This window comes from Ceratina calcarata, unplaced genomic scaffold, assembly GCF_001652005.2.
Source record: "Ceratina calcarata isolate Rehan_Ccalc_2016 unplaced genomic scaffold, ASM165200v1 scaffold25, whole genome shotgun sequence".
Classification (NCBI taxonomy): domain Eukaryota; kingdom Metazoa; phylum Arthropoda; class Insecta; order Hymenoptera; family Apidae; genus Ceratina; species Ceratina calcarata.
Genome location: NW_017147017.1, coordinates 690145 through 705555, shown reverse-complemented (window position 1 = coordinate 705555; position 15411 = coordinate 690145). Strand labels below are relative to the sequence as shown.

The following is a 15411-nucleotide window of genomic DNA, read 5'->3' as shown; positions in this document are numbered from 1 at the left end:
CAAAATTTCTAAAATTTTGTACAGTGTTTTATTAATGTAATATCTAGTAACTGTTAAAATTTCAATGCTTTGTCATTGTCTTTTTGTAAGGGTTCATACAACATTAATCGCGTTTGAACAATTGATATCTGGCAATTGATCGATAATCGAGGCATTGATTGCGGTGCCGCGTTGCAATTAAAATAGATAATTGAAGACGCGACCGATTAAACGCAGCTTTCTTGTTTAATTAACGTCGACCAGGAAGTTGTTGGATTAATTAATATCGTTTCCCTTTCGAACGCATACTTGTTAGGATATAAATGGGATCGATATGGAAGCGTTCAATTCGGTAAATAAGTACACGTTTACTTTCTCTCTTTCAGTTTAGATAATAATCACTAACGATGATCGTGTGCATTTTCTGCGTTATCTGTTTCTTTTATCGTAATGAGAGAATTTTAGTTGTAGCATTTCATTACTCGTGTAATTCAACAATTCTGAATAGTTGGGATGAATTCTTTTTATACTCCTTGCTTTCAAATATCTAATAAATAAACAAATTAGATAAGTTCTTGAATTAATTTATATAATTGAATAAAAATCCTGACGCGAATTGAATAAACCTTTCCAGATTCGCACTTGAACATCACATCTCGCGTCAATGGTCGAGATCGGAAGAGAGTTGGCGCAAAAGTCAGATTTCAATTTCAGATACTCCATCGAGCGAAGGGTTTTTCTCTCGGAAATTCAGCCTCCTCGTATCTACGTACGAAATCGAAGATTTAATTGCCAGCTTTTTTTCTTCGCTTCGTAGCTTGAATATCTCGCGATCGATCGATAATGAATGCACAAGCTGCTAACGCTTCCCAACGGGCGTTCGTACGAAAATATTTCTTTCCTGTTTAAGAACTTCGAATTCCTAGACCGTGCAAGTAAGATGCGTACGAAAGTATATCGGTAGAACGCAAATTTCAGTTTATCTGAATTTCCTTTTTTTAATTTATCTTAAATGCATCTAGAGATAACGATTCTAGTCAGACATCTCAAATTGCAATGCCTGCGAAGTTATGGTAATTTGTTTAATTCCAACCGGTTTTAGCTAAGCGATCTCAACGTTGTTTTCCTCATCTGCTTTACATACATATGACCATAGTTAGAGGCAACTGTCGGACGAAATTACAGAAAGAAGTGCAGCCTAGCGTACGGGCACTTATTACATTTTTGATTAATTGCTTAATGAACTATGGACGGGAGTGTACGTATCGGAAGATCGATAAAGCGTATTTTTACCTTCGTGCAGAACGTCGGTCCTTGGGATTTTACTGAGAATCGTGAAAGCGCGGCGCGAGATGGAAAAATCGGCGATAAGAGCACGCGAGGAACGAAGATGCGCGAATCTTCCGCTCGGCGGAGCGTGAGCCGATAAAATATGTATCGTTGCCGTGCACTCGCCGCGGGAATTCCTTTTCCTCGTTGTTGTTGTTGTTGTTGCTTTTCCTCCTCTGCAGAGGCCTTGGCGCACTGCGTGTACGTATACACGACCAAGCCTTGCAATATCCTTGCCGGGGTTCTCTCCTGGAGATTTGAAATAGCAAAGAGAGGAATTGGAAACGTTCAATCGGTCGCGCCTGTTATGCTCGGAATTCTCAATCCACTACATTCTACTTTTCACAGTAAAAATATGGAAAATTGTAGCACATAATATAACGATTATTCCCATAACTTATGTTTGTTAACATCGCCAGCAAATATTATTGGAACATTTTGTTCGTATTTATTTAAACGAAAAACGAAGTAAGCGAAGATAATTATTTTTTCCATCGCGAGCTATGAAAGACTTTCAAACTGAAGTCAAAGTGGTACAAAGAAACGGATCCGCAACAGAAACTCGGATACGCCGTTATTGCAATGAGTAACAAAGAAGGCGTTTCATTAAGAGAAATCGCGAGAGAATCAGGTATTTCGTACAATGGAAAACACATAGGCTCAGAAGACGCGATGTTTCATATAAACCCCTAGGATCGTTTGAAGCAAATTCTCCAGTACTTTAAGTTACAATCCAGATAGTTCCACAGACAAATATTTCAGTGTCATTTAGTCTTAACAGATAATAAAGTCAGTTTTAATGAGGGCAGTTGGAAATAACTGGTATTTAAAATATACGGAAATTAGTACTTCCACTGATAATATAAAATTTACTGATTATCTATGGAAGGATGACTACTTTAAAAAATAATTTTAAACTGTGCGTTCCGTTAGAATACATTTTGTCTCTATTGATTTTTATATAACAATTTTACTAAACAAATTATATAAGTCGTTGGTAAAAATAACGCCGTCTCTGTTGATTCCGTTAAAACGGAGATGTTTTTCCCCTTTCACTCAATTGTATCACGTAATACCAGAAGAACAGTGTGAAATTGCGTACACGCCACGGTGTTCACCTAATTTTATGCAACTGTTACAGACGCTGGACTTCGACAGAGATGGCCTGACGAAGCTAAAGAAAGCGATCAAAGCTATACACAACTCCGGAAACGGTAAGCAGCATAATGCATTTATTTATAGATACATTACGTTTTTTCTTCGCTATACGTATAGTTCATACAGTTCGTGTTTTAATGATTATTTTGTATAATAGTGTATATTACGGTGTATTCGAGTGTCGATTTGCCTTTCAGCTCACGTCGATAACGAGGTGTACCTTGGAAGGGCACTGGAAAGGCTCGGCGATGCCGCATTGAAAGAACAGGAACCGGATATCGGCGCCGCTTTCTTGAAATTCGCAGTCGTCACGAAGGAATTGAGTGCTTTGATGAAGACTTTGGTACGTGCAAACGCATTCAAACGTATCCGACGCTTTTAAGCTTTATCAAACTAACAGAATACCGACAACTGTATCTTCGTTCAAGCGATATTAATCTTTGAATGAATAAATGAACGTCGCAGCAGACTTAAAATTTATTATATTAATTTGTCTATTTTCCGATCCTTCGATGATTCATTGTTAGAAAGTTTAATCAATTTTTAAAAGAAAAATCGATGCCATTCACAAACGGCAATCGTTGCCTTAATACGCGTCAAATAAAATAGCTGCAGCTGTGACGAAGAGTTAATTGAGAATAATCGGCGACAGATGCAGAACATCAACAACATCGTGATGTTCCCTCTGGACTCGGTGCTAAAGGGTGATCTGCGAGGTGTGAAAGGCGACTTGAAGAGGCCGTTCGAGAAGGCGTGGAAGGATTATGAGGCTAAGTACGCGAAAATCGAGAAAGAGAAGAAGCAGCACGCGAAAGAGGCCGGCCTCATTCGAACGGAAGTGACGCCTGCTGAGATCGCCGACGAGATGGAAAAGGAGAGGAGATTGTTTCAATTGCAAATGTGCGAGGTAAGCGAGGCCGTCGAAACGGATCTGGAACGCTCGCACCACTTGCCTGTTTATTATTATCATTTAAATTAAATAATTTTTATTTTTCTTCACAGTATCTTATAAAAGTAAACGAGATTAAAACGAAGAAAGGAATTGAACTGCTCCAGCATCTAGTCGAGTATTATCATGCACAGACCAAGTAAGTTCAGTATGTACGAACTTGAAAACTTCTGTTCGATCGATTTTACTTAAAACCGATATTTTAATGTCCTACAGTTACTTTCAAGACGGTCTAAAAACCATCGAACACTTCGGTTCGTATGTAGCGGACCTTAGTGTGAAGTTGCAAAAAATTAGGCAAACGCAAGACGAGGAACGAAGGCGCTTAACAGAACTGAGGAATCTCCTAAGAAGCTCCGGTTGCGACAAAGAGGTAGATCGATAGCCGTGACCCTAAAAACGTTTTCAGAACTGGAGCCAATTCATTCAACATCGTGTATTTTTTAGTTGAACGTGAATGCGAATGCGGGATATTCGCTTCACCAACTTCAGGGTGACAAGCAACATGGGGTGACCAGGTCTGGGCACCTTTTGAAAAAGAGTGAGGGGAAAATGAGGAGAGTCTGGCAGAAGAGGCGTTGCGCGGTTCAAGCCGAGGGCTATCTGGATATCTGTCACGCGGACGAGAATAAACCACCGACGAGAGTGAATTTATTGACCTGTCAAATCAAGCTAGTGCCGGATGACAAACGGGGCTTCGATCTCATTAGCTGTAAGTTGGACTGTTAACCCACTGACAATGAGGTTTGCGTGACGGGAATTAGTTGATAGCAGGCAATGGGTAAAATTAAGTGTTACGCATTGATATATCGGAACATGACTATTCTTATTTAAAGTAGATCTATTTAAAGGTCGAGACATTTTGCTACTCGAAATATTAATAAAGAAGAGGTTGTACAATTTATTTCAGACAACAGAACCTATCACTTTCAAGCGGAAGATGAAGCAGACCAACGAGCTTGGATGTCCGTTTTGGTAAACTGCAAAGAACGAGCCTTGCTTCGAGCGTTCGATGCGAGTGGCAAGGCAGAAGCAGGTTCAGGAAATCCAAGCCTAGTCGAACTTCAGCAGGCTGTAATACGATGCGTTATGAGGTTACCTGGAAATGATCAATGTTGCGATTGTTCTTCGCAAAATGGTAAATATACTACATATAAGAAATATCTAAATAAAATGGGACGAATATAAAATAAATTCTTTCCTTTTAGACGCTACATGGCTCTCTACAAATTTTGGCATAATCGTGTGTATAGAGTGCAGTGGTATCCATCGGGACTTAGGAGTGCACATATCCAGAATACAGTCCCTTACCTTAGACAATGTGGGCACTGCCCAACTGCTTCTTGCACGGAACATGACTAATCAAGCATTTAACGAAGTGATGGAAGCCACATTACATCACAACGAGAAGCTATCCCCGACCTCGACAATGTAAATCAATTCTACATACAAATTTCCCATCTTCTTATTCGCGACTAAATTTGTTTCATTCGTACAGGGAGGAGAGATATGATTTTATTAGAGCTAAGTACGTGGACAAAAAATACGTGGTGAACACTTGCGCTGACGAACGAGACCTCCTTTCCGATTTGGAGCACGCTGTTAATAATCGTGATCTCCAACAACTTCTACAAGTTTATGCAGAGAACGTGGATCTGGCCGCTCCGTTGCCCACATCGGTAAAATTTGAAGACGCAAACTTATACATTTTTCAAAGTTTTAATCTGACAAGTTAAAATGTATGTCTTGATTCCAGGATGTGGGCGCAACAGCATTGCATTTAGCGATTTTACGCGAAATGGGAAATAGCTTACACATCGTGGATTTTCTGGTGCAAAATATGTCGACCGGTGGTATAGACAGAACCACTATCGACGGTGAAACAGCACTGCATGTGAGCGCGAGGCACGACAGAGCAGAGGCGATGAAGCTGTTGCTGCGAGCTGGAGCGAATCCGACGTATCGGAACAAGCAGGATAAAACGCCGCTCGACATCGCGCAGGAAATGGGCCACCACACATGCAAGGAACTGGTAAAGCGTCACGGCATTGCCGCCTAATTTATATAACAATACCGTGTCGTTGCACACAATGACCGGCGACCGTTTTTCATTGTCCAGTTGAGTCACGCTCTACAAAGACAAAAGACATTGTTCGACAATGTTAATATCGATTGGAATCTATCGCACGATGAAGGATCCACGGATTTCTCCGATGACGAAACGATAATAGAAGACAGGGTAGGTTTAATTGATAATTAAAATACATACAATATTAATAGTAGTGAGATATTACAATGATGATTCATCTAATTTGTTCAATCATGTTTTTATTATAGAATGGGTGTTTAACGCCCGAGAAGAAGTCTCGCAGTAGACCGCCGTCTTATGTTGGTGGGGGTGGCAGCGGAGGTGGTACCGGATCAGGAGATTCGCCAGTCACTCTACGCAGTCGAAGTAGTACTTGTGACAGTCTGCAAAGTGGCTCTTCTCCAAGTTCGTCGACGAATAGACAACAAATGCCGCCACCACCACCGCCTCAGTCAAGGAAACCTGTTGCTGGTACGTCGTTATAACAGGAACATTTCTCACAGCTACGCTTTACTTGATAAACGAATCGATATTCTGTATTTTGGTTTCAGTTCCTGCACCAATGGCGCCGGATATTCCGGTCAATATCCACGGGTCGTTGAAGAAGCGCGTCGCACCGCCACCGCCACCGACTGGAAGCACAGGTGGTATACCCTCCTCTCATTACGGTACGCTACCTTCGTCCGCGTCCTTAGCAGCATCGACGCATAGCCGTACAACGAGTGAACCGATCTTAGCTGGGCATTCTTTACATACTCTACCACATGCGTTAAATACATTAAACAGTCAACACCATAAAAGATCGCCCAGTGGAGATTCTTCGACGGGACACGGTGCGTTTTGAAGTTTTCAGACTTCCCCCATGAACCGCCGTTCTCGGGGTTCGGGACGTATATTCGACCGCGTTCCAATGTTCGTGTCCGTTCGTCAAATTAATGTTTCCACGTCTCGTTGTCGTTCAGGTACGGACAAAATGAACAGCTCGACGCTACAGAGACCGAGAAATCCGCCGCCGCCGGCTCCTTCCGGTATCAACTCGAGATTAAGTAACGGGCGCAGCAGCGAGTCGCTGAGCTCCATGTGCTCCGATCACGGTTTGGGTAACCCCGTCCCTCCCCCGCGCAAGGTAAGTTCCACCGTTATCCGACTTCATGATAACTTATATAGATTTTGTTAAAAATTAAATAAAAAAGTTGGCTATAGCCAGTTTTTCATTAGTACCGAATATATATTACAAGTATCTATACTGACATCGTGGAAAACTATGAGAAAGTATGATGATTTAATTATAAGAAATCGAGGAATAACTATTTATTTAGTATTATTTTTAAGAATACTCAATGCGAGCATATTATTTCGCGCTAAGGCGAATGATGTTTTATTTGTATTTTATTTTGCGCATATCAGTCATCGATGCCGTTAGACATTTAATAATACGATACCTTTTAACGCCGTATGTATGTTGCACATCCATTAACACGCGACAACTTAATCCATTTTAATCAATCATATCATACTATGACGATGTCGTCGACTAACACGTTGTTATTCCTACCACTATTTCCATGTAGTTACTTAACAGATTTTAGATTCTTGCTACATTACATGTCATACTAATACCTATGGTTCAGTGTTTTCATGTATTTACGCATTTCTTACAAATCGTACGAGTTCACCTCATCGATGTCGATCCCAATTGCAACGACACGATGCACTTCTTCATTATCATCAATCATAAATCATTAATTCACGTCGTTTAAAAAAGTAATTGGAGCAAACGATCTCATGATTAAATTTTCTTCAAAGGAGAAGGTCTGCTATTAGAATTGGAAATACATGTATATCTTTTTTTTCAAATTGGTATGAATTCCAAATCAGTAATTAGACACTGCATGTAACTTGGAAGATGGTGCTTTATGGTTTGTTATTAACCATTGTTGGTACAGCGAAGGGACCGGGCCAGGCTAGAGAGCTACGCCGAGGAGCCTTCATCTTTGCTCCCAAATCTGAATCTGGTAAACATCAGCCATCCCACATTACTGCTTACTACACTTGAAACGTCTATTAAAATTAATCAATGCTTATTAAACATGACTAAATTTATAATTGAACTGTTTCTTTCAAGTGTAGTAACACTGCATGATCAATCGTGCTGTAACCATTGTTTTTCCGTGTCAATGTTTCTTTGGATTTCTTTAAAAACATAACACCTCTTAGCTCCTTCGTTCGATTCACCCAGAAACATTACCGTTCCCGGTGCGCTATTTCGTTTCCAGTTGCATTTACGCTGGTAATTCGATCTTTGCCAAACGGAACGCGTAATTAGGAGAAAATCCTAAGCGTCGACCTAATTCCGCCGGGACGAACTAATCCGATGCTTTCAACGATTCCTAACTCCACTGATCTAACGTTTTAATTAACCGAGACGCGCGATGCCTCGGAAAGTGTACCTACGTGCTTCGTAATTTAATTCGCATGAATCTGCTCTGAATTTGTGTTTGATAATGGCACTTGAACGCACCGAAACTCTTAAACCGTATTACTGATGTATATAACTAGTATACCCTTGTAAGCCAATCTTGTTCGTCACTGATTTCGAAAATTCAATACTACTCGTAACTGGCATGAAATTGGTGTTCATATATTATTGGAAATTCTAGTTTAGTCATAGTACAAAGTAAGTTTAATTATAGGTGAATAAGATCGTAGGATTAAATGCAGTACGTCTCATTTTTATTCACAATAGATCAAATCAGAAACTTATTTAGATTAGACATTTATAGTACATATGACATTAGTCTTATAGTTGAAATTCAACAAACCAACATATCACAACACATTGCGTACAGCTAGAAAATATCTGGCTTCTCTTTTTTTTTAGTGCTTATTAAATTTCAGAATATCGTTATACAGCTTATATTTCACCAGCTTAATATTTAAGTACAAATATTCGAAATAAAGGAATTGTAAAGTGTACTTGCTGAGTGTCTGCCGAAATTGCGATGCAGCTTGATAAAATCACGAAGTGAATGCATGTTAAAGAAACTGTCGTTTAGTTTCAGTAGATCAAACAGCTTGAGTGTGTAATCTATGGTTCTCTTAATTATCGTTTAAACATCATTATTCCTCTATTTCTGATTGCTAATCGAAGAAGATATAAGTGAATTGTTTTTATAAGTATGAACGTATATAAACATTAATATTTTGTTTGTTAAAGTTGAACGAAAGAAAATGGAACGTCTGCTAGACCATCAGTTGTAATTTATTTCTGAAATTTAACTGACTGAATGATACGTGTAGGTAGTAGCTATGTAATAGTCATTTCAGTTGTTACAAAATATGTGAATAAAATTTTACGAAAGATTGAACGCTATTTATATGATATCAATAACTCGCGTGGATATTTATTGAATAATAAAAGCATTCTTCAGAAGATGAGTATCTACACAAATGATCTGCCCCAATTTATTAATCCAGAACAAAACGTATCTCTTCTAAAATCTCATCATTGGATATACACTGTACGCAATGTGTTTCGTGTACCATATCAAAATGTTTGACGAGTAACATTACACATCCTTTTACGCATGATGTATAAAATAAAAATCCAACAAGAAAGAGAATAAGTAATAACTCCGCATAGACAATGAAAAGAACTAGTGAATGGTGCACGAGTCTCGAAGAGACTGTCCTTCCATTTCTAGAATTTCCAATTTAGCTACCCTTGCGACCCAAGGAAGAAACCTTCTAAATTCGACTCGCAATTACGAGTTCTAAAAAAATGCTTGCCTAGAGGACTTGAAAAGAGGAAAGAACAGACACTGGATGTCTCAGTCGATGCGATTCATGTCTACGGCTAACGAACCGTTTTCGAACGATCTCCTTGTAGCCAACGTCGTCGACTCTGAGCGGTTTAAGACGGTGCCGGGCCTTATACGACTGCGAGGCTGACAACGAAGACGAGTTGTCCTTCCGGGAGGGCGAGGTGATCATCGTGACTAACGAGCAGACCGACGACGACAACTGGATGGAGGGTGCCCTCGAAAGAGCCCCTGAGAGGAGGGGTATGTTTCCAATCAGTTTCGTGCACATGCTACAAGATTAACATTCGGTAAGCTTGAACTCGTTGGCAAACGTATCGAGTACTGCCGTGTCGGTGAGCGTAGCGAGCCTCGGCAGGAAGTCTTGGATGAGGAAGTTGAAGTAGTAGAACAGTAAGAGAAATCGCAACGCGATTCTCCTGACACTTCTGTTTCTTTTCGTTTCAAACTTATGGATACCATCATCCTCAATGGAAATAAGATTGGAAGAATTTATGATCAAGCAAAGCTTTTTTTATGCTATAAAACATTTCCCAGTTTCCAAATTCATTCAAAATACTGATCGAACGTAGATCTGTTTTTGGTTCGTTACATGCTTCCTGATTCAATGTTTAACAAGAAGTGTTCGGTGACAGAGGAACAGAAACCGAAGGCCGACGGTCGAACAAAAGGAAAATTGTGATATAAGATATATTTCAGTATAAATTATTAGTATTACGAATCGGATTTAATCGAGAAAAAAGGAAAGGAAGCGATACGCTAATAAAACGTATACGCGTATAATCGAGCAGACGCAATGATCGGGTCAAGTCCATCGTGTCATTAATTAATAATTAAAACTGTAAACGATATCAGAAAATGGAAAAGTTATCTCTTAGGTGGGGCATGAATTAACTGACGCAAATAACTTTTTATTTTTTTGCTCCGTTCATCGTTTACTGTTCCATGTCCTCGTGTTATAGTAGAAAATTAATTATAAGCTGTTGATTATCGATTCTACTTCCGGCAACAAGTTTCATTCATCAAATATAAACAGCGAGAAACATATTGAATAAACGTTCACAGTTTCGTGTATGCAGACGAACTTAAACGAAATATTAAACGTATGCGTGCGCGCGTAATTGTGTTAACGAGAGGAAGAGAATACAGTGAAAACAATCTGTAATTTGTCGTATCTCTCAAACTGTCTGGCGCACACTTCCTTCACGTACTGCCAATGCTGAGTATACTCTGTACACGATACGTGTTCCAAGTTGAAATGAAACGACAAGCCGATGCGAAAGAGTTAAAAGAGTTGAACGTAAAAGGTACATGCCATTAAGAAATGTTTTATCACGATGAAATGAAAAGAACGATGCGACATTAAAAATAAGTGCATGACACCGATTAGTATTATTAGCGTATCTCGACTCTTAACGATTGCATGGTTACGAGCGTATGTACATTTTTGTAATGCCATATTATTTGTTAGTAAATAAATATATATATAATTATTATATATATATACGTATTGTGAAAAATAGAATTATAGAGATTTATTAGTGATTAAGAATATATAGAATATATATATATAAAAGATAAAAGAGAGAAGTATAAAAGAAAGGACCGGAAGTGAGCAGAGCTGATGCGTGTGTCTTGCGATTTGATCGAGATTTAGTGCGCCGGAAGCGAATTCAAACAATTTTTTTATTTCTTTATTAATATTTTTAGTCGAAACACGTTACATACACTCATATACGCGTACATATACGAGACCAAAGAAAACGTAATCGCGAGCTAGGTGTAACTCGCATCCGTGTGAAATGGGAACGGGAGTTTAATTAATTTTGTTTCCCTGAATGATTGTAAATTTTTTTACTGTGTTACTTCTGATGATGCAATGCGTGTGCTCGTTTTCCCTTCTCCTTCTCTTCGTCTCCACTTCTTTTCTATTTAAAAGAAAACCATCACCAAATAAACATATATAATTATTGTACGTATCGTGCACTATGCGAATCATATTTACGTGCTTGAAATGGGTTCGAAAGCGAGAGGATCGTAAAAAGAAAAATGAAATCGGTGAGCATTGCGGACTCCGTGTCCGTTGCCTAGTCGAGATCGGATTAGAATTATATGTATACTAATCATTACTTTTCCTTTTTCATGTCGTTTCCAAGACTCTACTTTTAATTTTAAACAAATCACTCTCGATCCTTTACTCCAATCATCCAATCAAAAGAATTATGTAGATAATTCGACAATAAGATCGTGAGAATCAAATGAAAAAATCGTACAAGAAGGAAATGTTTCTTTTGTGATCTCGCAGTGTGTGAAAGGAAGTAGAGTACTCGGAACGATATACAATTTCCTACGTGTTTATACGCTAGGCTCGCAACGCTTTACTACTTTACTCGAACGAAACGGACAAAGCTTTTGTATGAACAACTCTTGTTAACTATAGTATTTAACTAAATCGGCTAATGTAAGTACGTCGCGGTCGAGTTACACGATCAAACCGTTCTTAAATATATCCACTGCGACTCTTGATAATTTTCCTTTTTTCCAATTAAATATAATACTATAATCGATTCGATGTACGATCATAATGATCTATAAAATGTCCGACGACTACCACTCTGTGTAAAGAAGAACATAGTTGCGGAGGACTCGATATAATAATTGTTAAACGAAGATGAAGGTATATCGTGATCGTTGGTACTCTCAAAATTGAAATGTGTGCTTTTTGAGGCGGAGAGAGTATAAAAGAAGAGAATGAAAAATACAGGGTCAGACGCAACCAGTTTCAAATCACGTCGCTGTGTAATGCCAATATGTAATAAAAGAACAAAATGGATTAAGGGGAATCTGATCTATCTAGAGTTTAAGCTGCCTTTTTGACTTCGTTTCGCAACATCCTCGCAATCTTTCATGCTATCTTAATTAATAGAATACTTAAAGAAAACAGTGATTACATGTCGAACTATTTATCAAATCCTACGAAAAGAAAAGGTCTTTATCAAGTACGATGATTTACGTATTTATTGTTAAATATTTATGATTTTTTAACTTGATGTTTAAGACCAAAAAGTGTTCTAATACTTACGAATCCCTGCTGGAAGGTTGCGACGAATAGTGCCGTTGATCAATGTACATATGTGTATACAGTAAACGAGCGAGGTAAAGAGAGAGTCGATGTTTATATTATTAAGAGTAAACGATAACATAACGTCTTAAGTATGTACTATACGAATTAATAATTAACGAACAGCGAATGACTCCTGTTCCTCCGCGTGAAACTTCCGCTATCGAGTACCGTAATTATTATTAAGCGAAACGATTATTTAATTTGTTCTTCGGTGTGTACTGTACGTCAAAAAGCAAAATATATTGCTTCTCTTCTGTAATTTAATCAAAAAATATGCGCTCGACTACTTAATTTTTTTAATACAACGATATCACGCTAAATTTATTTTATTTTATCGCCATTCCTTTACACCTTTCCCAATATCTTTTGATTTATCAAAGAAGTATGTTACGATTATTTGTACATGATGAATATTGAAAATTTTAGAGAAATATTGCATAATGTATCTCTTATATAAATGATTCTTCTCACTTTGATATTCTATAGCATATCGTTAAGACTAAACGTAGAGTACATGTGTTCACTAATGAAATGTTTCAAGGATAACGTACCGCTCACTCTTCGCATATAGCGAATTGAATATTGTTCACAATCTACATTAATTAAATACTAACTTATCGTTTCAATATAAAAGCCATAGTGTTATTAAGAAAACTTGGACGAATGAAGTCAATAAAATATAAGACGAGGAGCAGGAGTCATGAGCATAATCCCTTGTCCTCGTTACGTTACTTTATGCATTTAAAGAAACAAGATGGAGAAAGCGTTGAGTAGACTATAAGTATTTATTACTATTCCATAGTTACTCGTAAGTAGATGAAACGCACGTTATGTAATTATACAAAAGGAATGATGGGAAACGTTTCAGGAATTTCTGAGGTGATAGAAAAACGTTTTCGGAGAGAGAAAAACAAACTACGCTATCGTATATCGATTAAGTGTTTATGTACCTAATTAATTGCCCGTGCTAATTAAAAGAGGCGAAATAATTACGTATGAAACACGAGTCGTTTGTCTTAGATGCGGCCTTCGGACAATATTCGAAACAGGTCTAAATATCGATATCAATATTAAACGATAATGTACTAACGTCTACTGTATCCTTCGCGACTAAATCGTTCTGAACGGGATTGACTCTCGAACCTCTGAAATGTATCAGAAATAAATATCATTTAGAGAACTATCAAACGGTACTACTTCTTCTTTTGATTAAATTATAATAGGAGAGAGAAACAGGTAGCAGTTATGTCCAACTCCCTTTTAGAAGATCGTAGAAAAATATATTTATTAGTTTACAAAGCTTACACGAAGTCAGCTTTAGGAGCTCTGTTTTAATACTGTTTAGAACTTATTGACTATCTAGCTCAGTTTTAATACTGTTTGGAACTTATTATAATACATCTTTAAAGAAAGCTCTGCCTAAACCTACATACGCCACGTAATCCATTTCTTTAATTTGACGATGCGACGTGTTATCTATTCCCACAGTCAATGTGACGTAATGATCGCTATCATTCCTGAGGTACACAACCCACAGCTGGGTCTTCAGTCCCCTGTTCTGTCGCTCCAGCCTCTGTAGAATATCGGCAGTCGTCATTGGAGTTCCAGGAATTGAAATATCTACTTGTTTAAGCTTTGGTATTTTAGTTGAACTACTGCTATTCTTATCGTCACTGCTCCATATACGAAGGGACGCACCTGGCCAAGGTTTCACACCAGGCACAACGCATACCAGCCACCTTGTAGAGTACATATCGGTGCATTGTACCCATAAAACACCTTCGAAGCATCGAGTATGCTCGAAACGAGGCACTTCCGACCCGTGAGGAATTTGATCCAGCATCTTGGAAATTTCTTCGATAATCAAGTCTCCTTGACTCACGGTTAATCTCGTTTGCGGATAATTCGATGGTACTATAGCTAATCTTCTACCGCCATTTATTTCGGTAAGTGTATTAAGAAGTTGATGGGCCAAGGAGCTTAATGTGCCGTCGGTATTTGTTTTGATTTGCTTCTTCTCTGATTGCGCGATGACACGAGCTTGTGCACTTGAAGGCTTGTTGAATATTTTCTTTTCCTTCTTTGGTTGATAACCGGAACAAGAAGGCTGATTCTGCGTATTTAAAGCAATAACTTCATTTTGACTATTCTTATTTCTCGAACGTTTCTTCTTCTTCTTCTTTCCGCTGACTTTGGGAATAGTTTGCACGTCAACAGGTTTCGTAGCCTTGGTTGCGCTAGCATTATTACTGTGCGAAGTAATAGGCCGAACAAAAGTCTTTGGTATCACATTCGTATCCGTTGCGAAATCAGACGTTTTCAATTCATTGTTCGAATTACTCGAAGATGGTGGTTTGTTTGTGAAACACCATGCCATCTCATTATCCTCCAAATCTTCAAAAGAATTTTCACCAAAGTTATGGTGCTTAATAAATTCGTTCGAAGTTTGTTCGCCGTAAGTGTATCCTGGTAATAGCACATCCGGTAAACCTCTATTGATGGCAACTTCCCTTAATTGTCGGATAGCATTTCTTGGATACGGTGACGATACGACGACCTGAGCCGTCGATAACGCAGGCCTGTTATCATTTTCATTGGACTCCGTTTTAGCTTTGCAGATCTCCTCACTCAGACTTAAATCTTTGGCAGTAGGTTTCACATCGGCTATCTCATTCTCATGAGCTCCAATTTTCGTTGCTGACTCTTCTTCCATCCTAGTCGGTGTCCTTCCCTTTACAACATTTCTTATCGGACTTAGAAAGATCTTCTGAATCTTGGTTAATTCGGGCTCATCATTTCGCTTCTTGCTCACATTCCTTTCATTGTTACAATCTTTAGGGCTTTGTTTGGATTCTGCGGTTGGAGATACAGTTTTCGGAATCTTGCTGGATTTTATTTCTGATTCATAGCTTGAATAGCTACGTTTATTAGATTTCTTAGATTCCGTTGTTGACCTCTTGCT

At 38.5% G+C, this 15411-nt stretch overlaps 1 protein-coding gene across 5 annotated transcripts in view; it reads left to right on the top strand.

Moving 5' to 3' along the window:
- Asap (ArfGAP domain of ASAP) overlaps nucleotides 1-13632 on the top strand; it is a 25235-nt gene extending 11603 nt beyond the window's left edge. The window contains exons 2-17 of one of the 5 annotated variants that reach the window (XM_026811778.1): nucleotides 2450-2522; nucleotides 2664-2809; nucleotides 3119-3373; nucleotides 3469-3554; nucleotides 3632-3788; nucleotides 3863-4127; nucleotides 4326-4553; nucleotides 4624-4846; nucleotides 4914-5094; nucleotides 5172-5447; nucleotides 5535-5654; nucleotides 5753-5975; nucleotides 6056-6148; nucleotides 6467-6630; nucleotides 7451-7519; nucleotides 9394-13632. In XM_026811778.1, the coding sequence (XP_026667579.1) occupies nucleotides 2450-2522; nucleotides 2664-2809; nucleotides 3119-3373; nucleotides 3469-3554; nucleotides 3632-3788; nucleotides 3863-4127; nucleotides 4326-4553; nucleotides 4624-4846; nucleotides 4914-5094; nucleotides 5172-5447; nucleotides 5535-5654; nucleotides 5753-5975; nucleotides 6056-6148; nucleotides 6467-6630; nucleotides 7451-7519; nucleotides 9394-9609 (2775 nt within the window). In that variant the 3' untranslated portion in view covers nucleotides 9610-13632. Of the gene's footprint in view, nucleotides 1-2449; nucleotides 2523-2663; nucleotides 2810-3118; nucleotides 3374-3468; nucleotides 3555-3631; nucleotides 3789-3862; nucleotides 4128-4325; nucleotides 4554-4623; nucleotides 4847-4913; nucleotides 5095-5171; nucleotides 5448-5534; nucleotides 5655-5752; nucleotides 5976-6055; nucleotides 6338-6466; nucleotides 6631-7450; nucleotides 7520-8721; nucleotides 8882-9393 lie in introns of those variants that run through there. The other 4 variants (XM_026811777.1, XM_018021135.2, XM_018021136.2 and 1 more) reach the window with 4 other exon arrangements.
- The last annotated feature ends 1779 nt before the right edge of the window (nucleotides 13633-15411 follow it).